This window comes from Copadichromis virginalis, linkage group LG14, assembly GCF_057382275.1.
Source record: "Copadichromis virginalis isolate Kocher_CV1m ecotype Utaka linkage group LG14, C_Virginalis_male_GT1.1, whole genome shotgun sequence".
NCBI classification, from domain to species: Eukaryota; Metazoa; Chordata; class Actinopteri; order Cichliformes; family Cichlidae; genus Copadichromis; species Copadichromis virginalis.
Genome location: NC_140631.1, coordinates 18,451,266 through 18,470,618, shown reverse-complemented (window position 1 = coordinate 18,470,618; position 19,353 = coordinate 18,451,266). Strand labels below are relative to the sequence as shown.

The following is a 19,353-nucleotide window of genomic DNA, read 5'->3' as shown; positions in this document are numbered from 1 at the left end:
ACAGCCAAGATGCTAGCTCCAGTGATAAAAAGTTATCACAGTACTAAAAGAGGCAAAAGCTGAGGTCCTTTGAACGAGTACATTAAATTTGCTCCAAAGCAGGTGAGTACCATAGAAAGATGTGTTAAAATGGTCCAAATCCACCATGAAAACTGCCCAAAACTAGCTAACGCCTCGTAGCTGTAGTAGTTTCCTCTCATTGAATGTCTATATGTGAAGCAGTTTCTTTTCATAACTTGCCTGTTTAAACTGCATTGGGATAAAGAAACATTACTTTAGTGGCACGACCACTTTGTTACAGACAGTAGCTTTCTACTCATCTTCACTAATTTGACACATTTATCTGATATATAACATGACTTGCTCTTTGGTTCATTGTACAAGCAGAACGTTTGGAGTCAATTTATAAATGTTTTATTTTGTTTTCTGTGGCTGCAGCCAGTAGTTGGTGATGGTTTATATTAAATGGCTACCTTTAATATTTAAATAGAAATACAATTAATTTGCGCAAACACTGTTAGAGGGGCATTCTTGGGTGACACAAGAGATCATCAAAACCTGCTTTGGCTAGCAGATAGAAGATACCGACTTGGCTGCAAAGTGAGACTGTAAAAAGCATGTTGCAAGTAGGAAACAGATTTTTTTATCTTCAGGGTAAATTTTGTATCTTATTGTAACTAACACATTTCCAAAGAACCAAGTTTTAATGTAAAAATATATGTTCCTCACTTTACGTTGCATGTTTGCACAGTTGCACACAACACAGAAACTACTGGTGACCATGGAAACCTGCTAGTGATAAAAGTAGTCACAAGGAGGTTTACTGTGCAGCATTGTTTACAACATTTTCAAAGCTAGGGACTGTCAGCAACCTCCAGCAACCACTTGCCAACCGGTCATGGAATTCACACTTTTCCCTAGCAACCAGAGGTTACCAGTTGATCATCAACCAATCACCATACCTGCTCGCATTGGGGTTGCTAGCAATGTCACAGCGACTGCCAGCAACCTCACCCAACCAGTTGGGGAATACAGCCAAAGCTTTTAAATGATCAGAATTGGTAAAAGGAATTGTAGCAAACTGGCATATTTAAAAAGCTGGAACTATGAAGTAATGTAAAAGTAAAATTTAATCTGTAACACATTCTGAAGATATAATCACTGCATTGATCTCTGAGGCATTTATTGACTTGTATTAGTAATAAGAGTTGCACTGAGTGAAAGAGCCCAAACTGTCTGCATGTTGATGGTTTTTGAGGTTTTTAAAAAAAGTCTTCCTTTAGCTAACAACCGGCTAACCAATCACAGGACAGAATCTTCCTCTGAACTATTACCAGTTATAATGCATGTTGGATGATCTGGTTTCTGGTCACTCCCACTTCAGGCTGAAAGTCTCAGTCGTCGTCCGTCCCCCCCCCCGGACCACAGGAGGCAGTCAGAGAGTGGATTGAGGTCATTTATCTTCCCAGTGCCAATGTTTGTAGACTACATCTTAACTGCAAAGGGAGGTATTGATCCTGCTCTCCTCTCTTTATCCCCTCCTCCTCAATACATAAGGGAGAAACGATCACAGCTCACACCCTGGTTATGAATATGAAAATGCATATTGTTGATGTTAAAGTGACATTGTAATTTCTGCAGTGATTTCCTGCAAGAAACTTACTCGACTGCACATGTCTGAGCTCAAATCGACTCACAGTGATTGCACGGGGGACTTTCGAGCCTTGCACCATGTGTGTGGCTTCAGATGGAAATCGCACTGCAAAAAAAAGTTATTAGCAGCAGAAATTTAAACTAAAAGTTTGCTAGTGAGCATTTCCTCCAGGGTGTCTACTTTCTGTGCATAATGATTTTTATTAAAGTGACAGTGAGTTAGGAGTGTTTGCACGCTCTCTCTCCACAGAACCCTTCGGTTGTGGCTCTGAAGATAAATGGGCCACCAAGACGGGCCCAAACACAGGCCTGGGGATAGGGATAGCTAATACTGAATTAATTAGCATGGGCTGATATGGTGGAGCAGCAAACAAGAGGATCATTTGATGCTATCTGCTTTTAGCTCCATTAATTTTGAACACTGTAGGGAATGCTCTTCGTGTCAATAATTGAATGACAAAAATATATTTTTAAACAAGTAAATAAAAGTGCAGTGACATCATATTCATGCTTCCAGAGAAAAACTTTATTTCTCTGACAGGCTTAGTGCCCAGGGTTTAAGCGAAGTTAAGCTAACCTGCTATTTAAAAAAAATACAAAATGATATTTTATATCTTATAATATTTAATATTTAAAGATTATGAGTTCAAAAGCCAGGGAGGAGACCAGCTGAAAGCTCTGAACCCTATTCTTGTGAGACGAGTGGAGGGAGGAAGAAGATCTAAGAGTGCGAGGGGAAGTGGCAACCTGGAGAAGGTCAGACAGACATGGAGGGGCGAGGCTGTGGATGGCTTGAATGGCCAAAGAAACATTTTGAAATTAATGTGGAATTTAAGTGGGAGCCATTGAAGCTGTTGCAGAACAGGAGTGATGTGGTGAGTGGACTGTAGTGACAATACAAGCAACTGAATTCTGGACCAGCTGAAGCTTAAGAAATTATACAAATATATTTTTTAAAAATAGACATCTGCTGATAGGCTGTGGAAGTGAATTATCTTGCTTGCTTGACTAATCACCAACATTAAAGTATCAACTAAATGCTTTTTTTTTTTTTCAAAATAAAGACACAAAAAGATTTGTGATGTGTTTTTTTTTAATAATATGAACGCACACAGCTTTACAAGGATGTCACAGTTTTTTTCATTGGACAACGACTGATCAAAATGTGTGCTGGCTTTTGACACTCAGCTACTCACCAAAAAAAAAGAGGAAAAAGCAAAAGGCTTGAGATGTTGCTCCTCGCTGCAGCCCATCCTCCTCCCTTCCTTTCCTTAATCCGTCTTTACTTCTTTTATTTGGTTCCTTTATGATGATGATGATGTGCCTTCTCTTCCTTGCTGTGCTGCATATTAAAAGCTATAATATGGTTCTAAGAATAGCTTTGCCTAATCTGCTCACTGTGATGAAGTGTCACTCTTATACTCTTCTATAATGTTTTACCCTTTTCATGCCTCTAATGCTGAGAGTACCTGTCTGGATCCCAAACACTTTAACATACAAATGAAGGCATTTTACTACCAAGAGCTATATAGTTGTTTTTTTCTTACATAAACTTGTTTTTATGACCGATATTTAAAAAAAAAGATGAACATTTATTTTCCCAGCAGACTGATATCTCATTACGAGGCAAAACTTTTCAAACTCCCCGGTGTTTGGGCTCACTTTATGTACACGCTGAGAAAATCACATGTTGTGTTGGCAGAAATGGGTATTACATACATTAACTGAGCGTGTGCGAGTGTGTGTGTGTTATTTCTCTAGAGATTAGTGCTTATTTGCAGTTTGATGGGGGAAAGCGAGTGTGTTTGGAATACAGAGTTAATATGATGTGGCAAATAAATGGCTGTTGGATAATGAGACATGGCATTTAGATAAATGTCGCTGCTTTAGTGTTTAAGGGCATAATGATAATGCTATATCAGCTAAGCGTGGCTATCTGTATTATGTAACATCTAGATTTTATTTATTTAAAGTGTATTTAGCAAACAGGTTGTTTTGGACCTGTGCAAAATACTATTGACTTGTTAATACTATAAACTGATGTGAAATGTGGTATTAGAATGAAGGTACATAATGTAATTGGACTTTATTATACAATAAAACTATACCTACAATGTACACATCCTCATTTAGTTGTCGTTTAAGCCCTTATTTAAAACTAAGGTTTAAGTACTTATCCAGCTGCATGAGGCTGTATAAGATATACTTATATTATCTCATAAATAGTGAGAAAAGAAAACATGTTGCTACTATTGTGACCTCTGTAGTGTCACGGTGACAAGTCATAGTAAAGAGCAACCCCTCGGGTACTGTGTCAGTCCCTGTCTTACTGTAAACTGTCTCTACTGTCACGGGCTCCTTGGTCCACAGGGCCTGCACTGCCCAGCCCACGTGGCCACATTTAAGACCCCCTCTGGCTGTCATGGGGAAGGCGTGCCAGCGCAGCCTCCAGTATGTCAGAAGCAATCATGAGACTGGGTCTTAATAACCAATAAGAGCACAGACCAGTGGCACGTACTCAGGCCCTTTGGATACAAAGACAGGATGCTGTCAGAGTAAAGTCTGGTGGATTAAAATGAGAAGAAATCTGCGCTCCACTGACTCTTACATTTTGTTTTTTGTATTGCAGAGACAAACATCTGGAGCTGCTGCTGGCAACAATAAGACTTCTGGAGGACAAGGTAAAAAAGTCACAAAACGATATGTTTGTTTGTTATTTCCTTTGGAATATACTTGGACATTTATTTTAGGGGAAACAAACTGTTGGTTTAGGGGAGAGGAGATTGGAGTTTACAGTATAGGATGGTTTTAGAAGACAGATGACAGTAGATGGACAGCAACAAGGAGAGAAGGACATGCACAAAGACACAAATTCACCTCAGGCTTTCCATCAGATCTGTTCTTACAAGAGTTCAGGGAATGATGTCATCATATATAACATGGAGAACATTTGATAAATGTCAGAGATTATGTGATTTTTATCAAATTATTCCTTATTATTCAGAACAATATAATAATCTCTTCCCCTGCTTGACAGAAGATCACCTTGTTTATATTGCTTATACTTTATGGCTTTACATTATTTGACAAAGAGGTTTGTTTGCAACTTTGATATCCTGATTCAGCTGGAAAAAAACACCCTAAAAACCAGGAGACAAAAGTGAGATGACCACCAGTGTCTGTAAACACACTTCTCTGATGATTGCCTCCCTGAGCAGAGACAGACGGCCTGTATGAGTTCAGTCCTGGGGGAAATAAAGCACAGCTCTGTGCACCGAGCACGTTACAAATCATGTTTATTGTTGAGCTTTCTGTCATTAAACCCATCACAGCAGAGCAAATAAAGGCTTCAACGAGAGAACTAATATCCTCCCAGCTTTCACCTTCTCTAAATCATGGCGCTGATTTGATGCCCTGACTCAGCAGCGCATCACGGATTGAGATGGGACCAAGTAGGCTGCGCTATTTTTATGAGATAAAACAGTGAATTTCGGATCTTATTCACTTTATTTGTGGGAAACTGCATTAAAACTCAACAGCACCGCTGTTACACTGACACCTGTATGTCACAAATCAGATATGTTAGTCATGTAAAAACTTCTTTTTTTTTTTTTAAATGAAGTAGAGACTGCTTTAATTAGGCATGCCACACTCAGAAGTCCTGAACTCACAAAAAATAAATCACTTGGAGCTATATTTTCAAACCATAGAAATTCGTGAAGACGTGACGTGTTCTGTGCAGCAACAGCTGCTCTGTAAAAGGATACTGTCGGTTGCTCCCAGATTTTTAACACTAGATGCATTTCCTGGTGCAACCCCCAGGGGATTTGTGTCTCCACCCGGGGATCTTTTGCTTGTTAGGCGAATGTGTAACTAGTACACAGTGGAGCAGTTTTGTATGTAATCACAAAGCACGAAGTACAACAAACACAAGGCATTAAAGAAAGTTCAAAGTAAAACAGGAAATAGACGAATGCTAAACAGTAGCCATGACAGAGAGAGGAGAACAGGCATCATCAGAAAGATTATGAGAGAGAGAGAAAGATGATGACAGAGAGAAAACACTTGTGGAGCTAAAACTGCAACTCATAAAAATCAAAACATCACAGGAAACATAGTTAAAAACCTGATGCCAAACAAAGCAAAGCAGACAAAGCAGTCGTGGTATGTCTGAAAACTCGAACAAAAGAGAGATGACTGTTGATGGTTCCATGTATTTCTACACTTTCTTTGTCTTTCCTAGAGAACCAATCTGGTTAGTTGCTAATAGATGGCCACACACCTTCTCTACTTTTAAGTCATTTACATTTGTGCACATGTAAATTGGGCCTCATTTGTTGAATGAAGATGGTAACACATTCGACTGTTAGAAGCATCACCGCTCTGTCCCTGATGTCAGCATCATAAACCCAGGGGTGCAGCTCCTTGTGTGTATAAACACCTCAATAGGAAAGAAAACAGGGCTGGAAGCGTGCGATAATGAGTTTGCGTCACCACTGACGCAAACTAGAAAATGTTTTGTTTTTTCATTCTAATCTATAGTAAGTAGGAAACAATTCTTAAGCTTTCTGTTGGTAGAAAGTCTAATAAGGATGTCCAAGCAACCTGAAGAAGTACCTGAAACCGACGTCACTGCAGTGGTTAAATTTGGAGCCATTGTTCATACATGTAAAAAAACAAACCAAACAGACGGCCAGTTGACCATTATACAACCATGAAATGTTTGTTGGGATTACAAACTGAACTGAACTGAATGGATAAAAATGAATTGTAGACTCAAACTAAGACTCACAATCATACAGGAATCAAACTCCAAAATCACAGAAATTCAAACAACAAAATTCAGAAACACAAAACCCAAAGGTGCCAAAAAAGTGGCCAATATGTGGCTGGCAGAGTGCAGACCCAATTGAAGATCTGGAGACACGACCGAACTTTGAACAGCATTTATTGCCAGAGCTTGGGGAGCGAAATACTCTATGCAGAAACTCAGACTAACCAGGAATCAAGCACTTGCAAGTTACAAAACTGAACACGCACACATGGGGGAAAGTATGACAACGACAAAGACCAGAGGGAGACTCGGACAATAAATACACAGGAGGGAATCACGGAAGACAGGAACTCAATGCACATGAGACAAAGGACTATCAAAATAAAACAGGAAACATAACAAACTCAGAAACAGACACTAGAAACAGGAACAGAACACAAACGTGACTGAAAGATGACTCACCTGAGACAACTAACAGAGAGACCAGAGAGCGAGACATAACAGGGATCACAGAATAGAATAAGAAGATAAACACATGCACACTATGACCTAGACAAGAACCTATGAACTAGACGGACCAAAGTTAACCAAATACAGTGACAAAGGCTGACTACTCAAAGAGACAAGACAAGGGGCAGGTGACAAAAGAGGGGACAGATACAGTTCCAGAAATAAGAATATAATACAATGGAAATAACCTTAAACTCGAAACACAGAATACCATAGGACTAAAACCGAAAACATTTCATTAGACCAAAAATAATTCCCAAACCTCTAAAACTCAAAGGAATGGCCCAAAAACCTAAGATGCAAACACACACCGACGTTTGTTGCATTACACACAGGCAGTATTGTCAGAAAATATTACAGTTTATGTGCAATTAGTTGATGAGTGTGATGGTGAGGTTTTTTTTTTTGCAAAGATAATGATGTATTGTATAGATAAAGTTACATAAAGCAACTTCAATTCAGTTTTATTTCTATTGGATCAAATCACAACAGCAGTCGCCTCAAGGCACTTTATATTGTAAGGTAATACAACTTCAATAGGATCAAAGCAAATCTTTTGTTCCAATGTTTCAATTTCTTATATTATCCACCTGAAAGAGTTAGAAATACTTAAGGGAGTAATCTGCCTGGAAAGTGCGTTTGAAAAGTGCATCCTCATTTGCGATTGAGAGAAGCTTGGAACCAAGTTCACGCAGCAGCTGACCCCGTCTAAAATAAAACAAAAAGTCGCTCCAATTAAACCGAGCTGCTGTTTCAGCTACATTATTCACCAACAGCAATTAACGGGATTATCTCGAGCAGGGTAAACACTGTGATACAGGAGACTAATTTTTCACTGCCTTTAAAATTCAGCTCTAGCATTTCACTCACTTAATGAAAAGAGAAAGTGAAGGAAACTACACGGCCCGCAGTACACATACACAAACACAGAATGCGCCTTTGTTGTCTGACCTAGAAAATTAATTTGAAGCCTGTAAAAACTGCTTTCCCAGCGTGTCTGAAGTGTGTTTCTTAATACACAGAGATGTGGGGGGAGAGAGAGAGAGTGGGCGAAGGGGGTGGGGAGGGGGAGTAACGCTGCTATTGACTCGCCCACAGCACAGTCTTTAGAGGCAACCTCTCACGGGCTCAAGGACAGCCACAAGCAGATGTATTCATATGCACTGGAACTCATTTTGAACTGGGTACATTTAAGTACATGCAGCTGTGATGCACCTCAGAGATGCAGAAGGGGCTGTTTCCCTGATACCAGCGGGTGGAGGATGCAAGTGTTTACTGCAAAGATAAGGACGCCAGATTGAATGTTTATCAAGTGGATACAAATGAATCTTTTTTCTGCTTTTCTGCATAAAGAGTTAGAGAGTGCTGGCTGCTGGTGCTCATATATTTCACTCTTATTAAAAGAAAGTGATTCAGAAAGTGACACAACAGGCTCTTATTGTTTTAAACGTACAAAAAAAGTCTGCAGAGTGATAATAATGTGCAAAACCTGACATAGATAAAACAGAAGTAACTGCAAATGATGTTGATCAGAAGAGGTCATTTGCAGGGTGTCCTATCTGCTATTTGTTAAATATATAGCTGGAATATTATTTATTTTCATGATGCAACATGATGAAATTTTGCTAATTTTACTACTTTAGTGCAAAACCATCGTAAGGTTTGTTTATCTAACCGCAGAGGAACCTGGACCTTCATTTGAGGCTTTTAGAGTTTGATGTGTAAACTAATCTGTAATTATATTTCTTTTCAAGGTTCACCTCAATTACCGAATAATTCAGCCTGTTTAGCTAAAATGACTAAACTTAAACGTGTAAAATACAAAACTTTTCACTTTAAAGTTTTTCAGTTAGCTTCCCTGTAGCCATTTAATTTGAGAAATTCATGTATTATATTGACATTAACAGTGCTTGAAAGAGAGTAGAGTCAAAGCAACTGTGAATGTGTGCGATTGAATGATTCAGACAATGAAAACCTTACAAAAGAAACATGAGATTGGTGTGCATTATGCTCAAATTGTAATAGCAGCTAGGTGAAGAGCACAGCCAGGCACATTTTTATAATGTCACATGTAGGAGAGTTGTGCTTTCAGGGCTTGAATACACGGTTAATGTTTTTGAAAGGGCGTATTTTAACCCCAGCCTTTATTCAGCTATACAATACCTGAACACAACCAGGCAGTTAAACTGAAAACATTAAACTATTAACAGTAAAAATTAATATTACTATTGTTTTTTTCACTACGCACAAACCTCATTGTCCTAGGTGAAAGGCCTCTGTTTTCATTCTTTCATCCAACTCATTTATGCTTCGTCCACAACAGGTTGACTGTAGTGACTTGCATTTTAAATAGTTATTTAAGTCTTTCAGATTTCAGAAATCTATCCTAGCGTTGACATTTTTTTATGTTTTCATGGCAAACAGGGAGAAAAAAATCACTTCCCAACTCAACTCGCATCTACGCAACTTAGTTAGTTCTGATTGGATCTCGTCTCCCTTGAATTTCATCTCACTTCTACTGGTTGACAAATGTATCAATACATTTTTATCATATTTTTTGTCCTTTTTATTTAGTTACAGTCTTGTTGTAATCAGAAAAAAAATTCTTGTTGAAAATTATTCTTCAAGGAAATTAACAGTTTTTTTGGTCCGATCTCTATAAACCCTACAGATGGTCGTTTTGACGATGTCTACATATCTAAATTTATTGAGCTGCTGCCATGTGATTGGCTGATTCAATATCTGTATTAATGAGTAGTTGAACAGGTGACGGTGTATATTGAAGTCAGTGTACTATTGAGAACCTTTTAGTGGGCTTCTGTGACATTGGCAGACGTGGTTGGAGTCCAGATGTCATGTGTTTGTACCATATGTTTCATTTCTTCAGTGACCTTATGAGCCCAAGTACGACACAGACTGTCCCTGCCACTGAAACAGCTGTTAGTACCACAGCTTTACATGATACTTCATGAACAAACCACACTGACAGTAGCAGTTAAGGATGGGGCACAGTGATGCTGTCATATGGGAAGTGCCCCCTGTTATCTGCTTATTCATGTGGGACATGACACATGAAAACAGCTCAGTTACCTCATGTAAATGTTAAGCTTGCAAAGTAATGTTAAAGAACAATGTGGAACTGCTCCACCAACGGCCCCTCCCCCTCGTTTCAAACAGGCACAGGCGTAATTTCAAGCGGGCTCACCTTAGAGATCAAAGTCATCCTTGTATAATTAGCTTGTGACAAGCCCTCAAAGTGAAGATGACCCATTTTCTACATACTTTTTAATTAGCTTTACTGTACTAAATTATAACCATAACGAATTCTTCCTATTCTGTTGGATAATGTTATTGAATGCACACTGTATTTCTGTTTCAGGAGCTGAAAACACAAACAGTATTTCTTCTTCAGGCCTTTGAATGCACCATGTTTTCTGGCTTCCTCTTTCAAATCTGATGCCATGTGCAAGTAGATTACACAGATGCTTCCTTGCCAAAGAAAGAGAAAAAACATTAAAATAAAAAGTAGACATAAAGAGGAAAACCGTACCAATCGATGCTGACATGGTCCTCCACGTTTATGCGCATATCGATCGTCTCTCTCGCGGTTTTCTGCGCCTCTCTAGTGTCTCATGGCCTCAGGGGTTGACGATGTTTCCTTGACTTTCACGCTGGCTTTAAACTGTACACACACATTTCTACCCACATAAATATATATGCACACAGTACATATGAGGATTTTTCATGGCTCCAAATGAGTCTTTGTAGGGTGACTGCAATTGAGCACAACTGATCTGGGAACAGCGTGTGTTACCTTACTTAAGATGCATTTTCCTTTCTTAAGGAGTCTTTTTTTAGTTATCTTTTGAAATTTAATAGACAAAAAATGTGAAAAATATTTTGTATGTTCACACAAATGAAAATTGACTTAAAAAAATGGTTATATTATTTCTATTGCGCTTTGTTCTTTGGGAGGCTAAAACCTCTTGGGAGGTTCTGTTTGTGTGCACCATATGTCATAGTTAAACAAAATTCTTTCAAGTCCAGATCTTTCAGCAACTCTGTTATTCGTTTTGTGTAAAATTTAGAGGTGCCATGGTAAAAAATGCCAAAAACGTTTAAAAATTCTGACTGGCTTGTTCTGATAGCTGGAGGACATTTCTTGCTTCTTGTCTATCTCAAGGATTCCCAGTCTACTTTAAGCTTCACAGGTGTATATGTGGCAATTGCACTACTGGGTCCATTTGGATAAGGTGTCTCTTTACTGCGTCTTATCTCTTGCTATGCAAATCAGACGCCAGAGTATGCCTCCCCTTGTGTCACCTGATCAATATTACTGATAGCATTGTATAATGATACAGTCCAGGCCACACTTTAGACTCTTAAGCTCAATTTATGATCTTATATGCTGTAAGTGTCAATGATTCAAGTTACATACTTGACAAATAAACCTCCATTCACTGTGACATCTACTGTTGATGATGCCAACATAGCAGAATCCCAACAATGCTTTATATTGTAAGCTACAGACCCACAATAGTTAACAAGAACGCAAACAAAAAGTAAATACAAATCTCATCCTTTCAGCACCAGAAGCAGCATTTTACTATTTTGTAACCCTTTTTTTTTACAGCTGTGTAACACCTGTGAAGGGGCTGTCGGGTGTTTCATTGTCACCCCTGGTATTCACTGCATATTCCTGCCAGTTATAATTCCTGGTGTGTTGCACACTGCTTTCTGAGAATAAGACCCAAAGTGAAGAATTTAGAAGCAAAAGATCTAGATTGTTTATCTTCACTAAGTTGGTGGAAAAATGTGTTGCATTTTTCTATTTTGTGGCATTTGAGAAATAGATGCAGTGATTTTGTAACACATGGAAATAAAATTTCTACAATTCTAATGAGATTGAAAGTCAATGTTTGACACAAAAACCTTCACTTTCAGCAACATAGCCTGAATCAAGCCCGAGTCAAGCTTTCTTGTCATTCCTCTAAGTCGTCTTCAGGAATGGTTCTCTGGCTTCTTGAAGGACATTCAAAGCTCTTTATTGGATGCTGGCTGCCTTTTATTCTGTTCGCTGTCAAGACGATCCCACACTGCTCCAGTAATGTTGAGGTACTTTTCTGTGTTCATATTTCCATCAGATTTAAAGGGATCTCCAACACCACTGGTTGAAATTGATCCCCATGACAGAACAGCCACAGTGTTGTGCAGATGGCTGTAGATACTCACCTGTCTCCTGACCTCCTCCATACATACTGAAGATGATTTTATCCAGAACATTCGATTTTGGAACCATCACTCCATCAGACCTGACAGTGTCTTTCAGTCCAGCTCTTGTGTAATTTAGCATAGCTCATCTTTTTTTCTCCTTGTTTCACCTCCTTAAGAATGGCTTCTTTGCAGCCACCTGTTCACTGAGAAGATTTCAGATGGGGGTTTAGTGAGAAGGAGTTAAATCAACTGAAGGGAAAGATGCGTCTCTCGGGTCCTGTATTGGATTATTATTATTTTTCCTATTTCTTAAGGACATTACTTGCAGATACTGGTCTTCCGCTGTAGTCTATTTTAAGCCAGTTCCTCTTTTATCCTTTTTGTCTAGTTACTCAGACTTTGTAAGAACACACTGCAGGTTGTAGGTTCAATTAAAGAAATAGGAGCAAATTATGTGTCTTTGTGGCATGCTGCTAGCAACAACAGCAAAAATATGCAGCACAGACCATTTTACTCACAGATGTAATAACTTGCTGCAGTAACGTGGGCTAAAATAGCCGTCTACATGCTGTGCGAAAACTTAATAAGTTCTACTTTACTTTCAACAATCACTTTCTTTTGTCTCAAGGTCTGTAAGCCTTCTTTCATGTCTCTCGTCCCCGGCTCACACAAATCCCTCTCATGGCTCAACTGGTTTTAAGCAGTGAAATCAATAAGATGTCCCAACTTTCAGTGGGCTTCAAAGCGGCTTTTAAAAGGCATTCTGAAAGAAAGCCAACCAAGGAGGGTCTTATCATGACTCTTATGAATCTATTCCATTTAAACTAAATCACCTTAGCTTCAGACCTCATAGCAATTAGGCCTAAATTTCAGCAGATACCACACAACAGCACCATGGACTTGTTTATTTATTCTTTTACTTGCTGAAAGTACAAAACCAGACGAGCGGGTGCGGCACCCCGACAGCAGATATTACAGGGGTAATGGGTTTGATGATCTGTAATTTGTGTCGTGAGCAGGAGATGAATCCACAAAGTGAGGAGAATGATCTGTCACTGTCACATTCAGCCGTGGCTTCCTGTCTCATAAAACAGAAGAAAATCCATCCTAAAGACTCCAAGCATTCATCGGGATGACGACGACGTGTTGGGTCTGTGCAAAACTCCAGTTTGCAGTTGTTGATTGCAGAGAGAAACTAAATGTTGCCATGGTAATGCCATTTTTAGTGGGTTTTATTCTCTATTTAGTTTTAGAAGTGAGAATAACAGAGATTGAAGCAGTGGTGTACAAGAAGCAAATGAAACACAATGACAGTGGACAAACTGGGGGACATATGCATGGCAGACAGGCAGAGCTCATGAATGGGTGGGATGGGTGGATGAGAGTCGAGTGATTTGAAAAAGATAAGAAAGTCTGAGGGTGAACAAACCAAAGAATTCAGCTGCTCGTGTTGACAGAGGAAACTAGAAACGTGGGAATGTGTCTGAGAAAATCACAAATTCTAACAGGCTGAAGCTCAATATGAGGACAAAGGAAGGAAATGTTCCCAATAAAAGCACACAAAGTATTAAATGTAGATATTACAAGACATGTTTATATTTTTATCTGTACTGTATTGATTTATCCTTGTATTAATTCTCTTATTTACTGTATGTATTTATTAGTTTCTTTTTAGATTAATTAACCTTTTCTTTCTTTTTTTAAATGAATTTTTTTTTATAATCATCCAAACAAAGTGGGCGAATGAGTGGGTCAGTCATGCAGCGTGCGTGACGGCTGATCGACAAAACACAAACAGCGAGTCAGGGCATTGCTAATGAAGGTGCTTAGGTAACATAGCTGACATGTGGCTCTGACTGACATGACTAGTGGCGAACACAGAGGTGAGCCCATTTGCTTTCAGTAATTTGGAAGACGTGTTTTTTTTCCTCCCTTGTTAATAATGTTCATAAATCTTATTTTAAATACTTTTTCATTACTGCTCTTAATTCACTATAGCAGTTTCCCCTCAGGCCCACAGAGCACAAAGGATAAATGTCGCTACCATTATGTCACCCATTAGTTTCCGAAGTCCTGTTTTGACTTCCCACTATGAAAGTAAGCATAAGTCGTTAGCCGATGAGCATACCACAGAAAATCCTCCATTTTGAAACATGTTATGACCAAGACTTTAAAAAATAGGCTGAAGTTTTTATTCAACATGGCCCAAAATGAATGACTGAGACCATAAACTCAACAGTGTTTACAGAGGTCGGGGCAGAAAGCCATTTTTATGCAACCACATCTGTCACCATCTGGTGGCCTTCAAACACGCTTCTTTTTTCAGACCTTTAAAATTGAAGCTACATCCATGCAGGATCGAAGTAGCACAGTGTTAGTAAAGTACTGTAAATCGTGCTTGCATTAGCCAATGGGCATCAACTGTTTCATTCACGTTTCCTTGCTCTGCAGTTCTCAACTCACAATGATAGGAGTGGTATAGTTTCTACATACTTGGACAAATGTTGATTAAATTGACCAAAATAGCATCTTTTGAGACATGATATTGAAAACTAGAATAGTAACTTATCCATTTCTAAACAGGTTTGACTTTATGTCTACTGTGCTTATGCACTAGTATTGAAACTGTCCCAATTACTCTCACTGGTGCAGCCTCCTTGGTCCATGTACGATATACAGTATAATTCACTGTATAGTGAGAAAAGCCAGTTTTGGTTACAGCGTTAATTTTGCCCATTTTTGTCCAAAATACACGTTTTCCTACGTTCACACCACAGGCGAAAGCGCATCAAATCTGACTTTTGTGACCCTATGTGACCCATATCCGATCATGGTATGACAGTTTGAACAGCACAAATCAGATATTTTCCAATCCGACCTTGGTCACTTCTGGTACTAAATCCGATACATATCTGATGTTGTAGAAAGCGACTGCTGTTTAAATCCCTCTTTTACTTCACTGACGCAAGACAGAAGCCAATTATCAGCGCCGGAGAAGACAAACGAGAAAGCATGGTGGCCATTGTTAAAGCACGGGCTCTCTTTTTTCTCAGTGTCCTTCTTTCTCTAATTAATTTGTCAAAATTCTGTCGGTTACGATTGTGCAGAAATTGCAACAACACCCACTAGCTCTGTAGCCGCCATTTTTACTTCCGTAAACAGAACGTGTTGTGTGTGAACGTAGCCTAATACACGGCCATCCAACGACAACTGCTGTGAGGTTAAAATGAATATTCCCTGAAATGTGGTTGATGCCAGTCGCTGAAAAAAAATGATTGCTAAAGCCACGGTCATGCAGGCCTACAGATCACTCAGTGAGCCCCTTGCAAATCACCTGTCACTAGTGAAATTGTTTTTCTGGGTTCAGTTTACAGCGGTCTTAATGTGATATGTATGAATACGATTCTATGTTTGTCTGTAGCTTTAAAGGAGTAGAACCTTCGATGCCACTTGGATTCTTAATCAAATCTTTTAGCAGTTTTTGCAACATAAACTGACCGCATTCAACCAGGACAAAGAGATTTTAATGTATTATAAAAAGGTCAGCTCTTTGATGGATGCATTTCTGACTCAAACAAGCTGGACTTGATTTTTTTATGACTTAGCTGAGCTTGACATGATCCCTTCAAGCACTTGAAGGCAGCATCAGATCAGATCCATCCTTTCACCTTCCTCTTTAGACAGACAGTACAGATCTCATCCAGTCGTACTGCAAAGATTACGAACATGTTGACACGGCAGAGGGCACAGCTCAATAGGTAATGCCGCTGGGATGAAAACAGCAGGCATCAGAGCGTTGGAAAATTCAATATCAATTAATGCTGGATTCAAAGTGCGACTTGATATAGAGGTTAGTGTTTTCTCCTTGAGCAGCAAGAGAGAGGTACTCAAGTTCAACCTCAAGGGAACCCAAGGATTAGCTGCACGGTCAATACACGAGTCGCTCCTCTGCTCTTCTGTCGTGTGTTTCTCTGCTGATCAAACTGGAGACAATCAATGTTTTGCAGAAGTTTTGTAAGGCAGCAAAATGCATTAGACTTCATGTGGAGCTCTGCTGGTGACTCATTAGTTGCTCAGAAAAATAAAATGGCTAAAACCACCTAACTTGTGGTTGTGTTTGAGGATCGTTAATCATCACAGATGCAAAATGGTAAAAATTGTATACAGTTATTCTTTACATGGCAAAAACAATGCTATGATTATTATTTTCAGGAGGCCTGAGAGACTTTTACTTTCTTCTAGACTGTTATTCTTGGTGGCAAAAGTTGTTGTTGTTGATATATGTTGGAGCCACAGTGAATGCTGCTTGAGAAAAATCTTCTGATAGCCTCCCTTCATATAACCTACAGGGAGGAAATCATTTTAATCACCAAAACTCTTCTCTGTAACACCACAGCTATTTTCATCTGCTCATTTACTCCTCGATCGGCTATTTATTCATGTTTCTAACCGTTTGTCAGGTAATAAAAATGCACAAATGCTTGTTGACCATATTAAGGACAATAATAACAATAACAACCAGGTTTTTAAAACCTAGTTAAAATACATACTACATATTACCCTAAAATTATGCAGTTAGATATAACTAAACGTTTTTTGGAATGACATTCAAATGCTTTGTATTTTCCACTGTGTAGAAATTTAAAATGATAACCTAACACTGATTTGATTTTGGTATATATATACTCTACCAGTCAAAGGTTTGTCACACATTTTCTTTAATAGTTTTTCTTTATTTTCATGACTATTTACATTGTAGATGAATGAACACATGAATTCTGTAGTAAGCAAAAAAAGCGTGGAATAACTCACAACATGTTTATATTTTAGATTCTTCGAAGCAGCCACCCTTTTTCTTTGATTACTGTTTTGCACACTCTTGCCTTTCTCTCATTGAGCTTCCATGCATGTAGAGATCATCTGTTCACCTTTTCTGCGTCGCACAAACAAACGGTGGGTGGAACCAAAGATCTCAAATTTGGACTAATCAGACCAACGCACAGATTTCTACTGGTCTAATGTCCATTCCTTGTGTTTCTTGGCTCATCTCTTCTGAGATTTATATAATATAAGACATATTTAGAATTATTGTTTTCTTTGCTACATAATTCCATATATCTAGCTTCATATATTTGATGTCTTCAGTATGTACCTACAATGTAGCAAAAATAAAGAAAAAACATTAAATGAGAAGGTGTGCCCAAACTTTTGACTGGTAGTGTGCATATATATGATCTGCTTTCACTGGGATTACAGTCGTGGCCTTTTTGCCAGTGTTGGTTGAGCTCCAGATAGGATTAAGAACTGGTCGTCAATTTATTTCTTGCACTCTGCCCGATTCCCTCACAGAAGCCCTGCTCCACTATTATTTACCCATATCATATGATGTTGTGACAGAACTCTGTGTGTTTCTGTGTATGCTACATATCATCTGTGCATGTGAGTGTCATCATTGCAAAAGTCTTTTAACAGTAGCAGGAAATACCAAAAAAAGCATCTTTAAGTATCTGTAACAGCTACACTGTCAAATGTTTTCAGTCAAACTTTTCGGCTGTGCCAAAAGATGTGGTCTGATCTGTAACTACTGAGTACTCAGGTAATAATGTAGTAGTTAGTTACAGCAGTATTACATAAGCTGATGTTGAGAGATTATGAGATCAAGCCAGCTATGTCCTGCCAACGTTCACACTAGACTAGTTGTCTACACATTACTACTTCAGGTTACGGAAAAGACCACAGCTTTGGAAATCAGCACCTGTGTGCATGCCTTTTCACCTTGGTAATGCTCTGTTGATCTGTACCTATGAGCCCAAATGAAGGCCGAACTGCTAACAAAAGCCTAAACTTTACTCATGTCCACACAGTGCTGATCATATATAGCAGATGTCTTGAAAGACCTTATATGACCATTAAGTCATGCAAACTAACAGAAGCAGTGATCTCTCTACAGTAAGCACTGCCTTGTTATCGGGACATGCTGATGAGGCTTCAAAAAACAACTTTTTAAATTCTAAATGTTGATCCAAAAACGGTCCCGCGGAGATGTCAATAAGTGGAAAAATACAACTTGACCTCTGTCCTTAAGGTTGCTAATCTAAAATCGCTTTTCAGAGCAGAGGCCTTACCTGACCGTGGGATAAACTCCAACTTTGTCCACACTGATGAAAGGTTCAAACACCTTTTCATTTTCCTTTCCAGATGCATCCAAAACGGATGTGCCAGAGGACTTTGACATCGACTTGGACGACCCAGAGACTGAAAAGGCAGCCGTCACCATCCAGTCCCAGTTCAGAAAGTTCCAGAAGAAGAAGAAGTGCGATGAAAAGTCCTAGTGAGCACCATGTTGCTCTGTCACTGTGTGCAGGGACGGCGGGCGGAAGTGACGGCACAGCGACGACGGTGTGACATTTGCATGTAAAACAAATTCATACCAGTTGGAACTCAAAGGGTTGCGATGGGGCTGAGGGTGGGGTGGGGGGTGGAATGCAATAGCCTGTTAATCATATAACATGTCTGTGAAGTTTCCTTACCCTATAATTATAAATGCTATTATTTAATATTCGACTACTGTATCAATAACTAAGTAATAGAGTAATAACGATATGGTTTCTGTCCTGCCATATATGTCCCGTATATCATAAAGTCTAGCTGGTGTTTGTGTTAGAATATGTTTTTGTACTTATATTTCCCCTCACCATCCCTTTCTGTACTGCTTTAGACCGTGTTTCCCTAAAAGCACCTGTATTCTTAGTGTGGGTGGACTAAAAGCTAATGTTAGAGTGAAGGCTGTTTTAAGGAAACCCTGCCTGGAGCTTTTTCATTCCGAGCATAATATTTCATCCAGAGGCATTTTTATTTCTTACCTGCATGGTACTATCAAAATGTGTATCAATGTAAATTGAATAAATAAAAACTCTGTGTGGAAACTGTGCTGAAATGTGGCTGCTGAATTGTTGCAGTATGCGTAGGGACTTTTACTCTGTCTGCGAATAGAAACTGTTCTGAATAAGCTTGGCCTAATGTATTCCCTTCTCAGCTTGATGACCTTCTCTGTGTAAAGCCAGGCTAACTGAGTGACTGATTCCCACTGAGCTGCTCTCAGCTTTAGGCATTTGCTAACCTACAACCACCCAACAGCATACACCTCATTAAATGTCATATATTTTAGGTCAAACTCCAACAGTGATATTTTGTTGTGAAGT

At 39.0% G+C, this 19,353-nt stretch overlaps 1 protein-coding gene across 1 annotated transcript in view; it reads left to right on the top strand.

The window, feature by feature from the left end:
* pcp4b (Purkinje cell protein 4b) overlaps window positions 1–19,082 on the top strand; it is a 41,222-nt gene extending 22,140 nt beyond the window's left edge. The window contains exons 2-3 of the mRNA XM_085429702.1: window positions 4,283–4,334; window positions 18,350–19,082. Coding sequence (XP_085285828.1) covers window positions 4,283–4,334; window positions 18,350–18,483 — 186 coding nt within the window. The 3' untranslated portion in view covers window positions 18,484–19,082. The remainder of the gene's footprint in view (window positions 1–4,282; window positions 4,335–18,349) is intronic.
* Window positions 19,083–19,353: the final 271 nt, after the last annotated feature.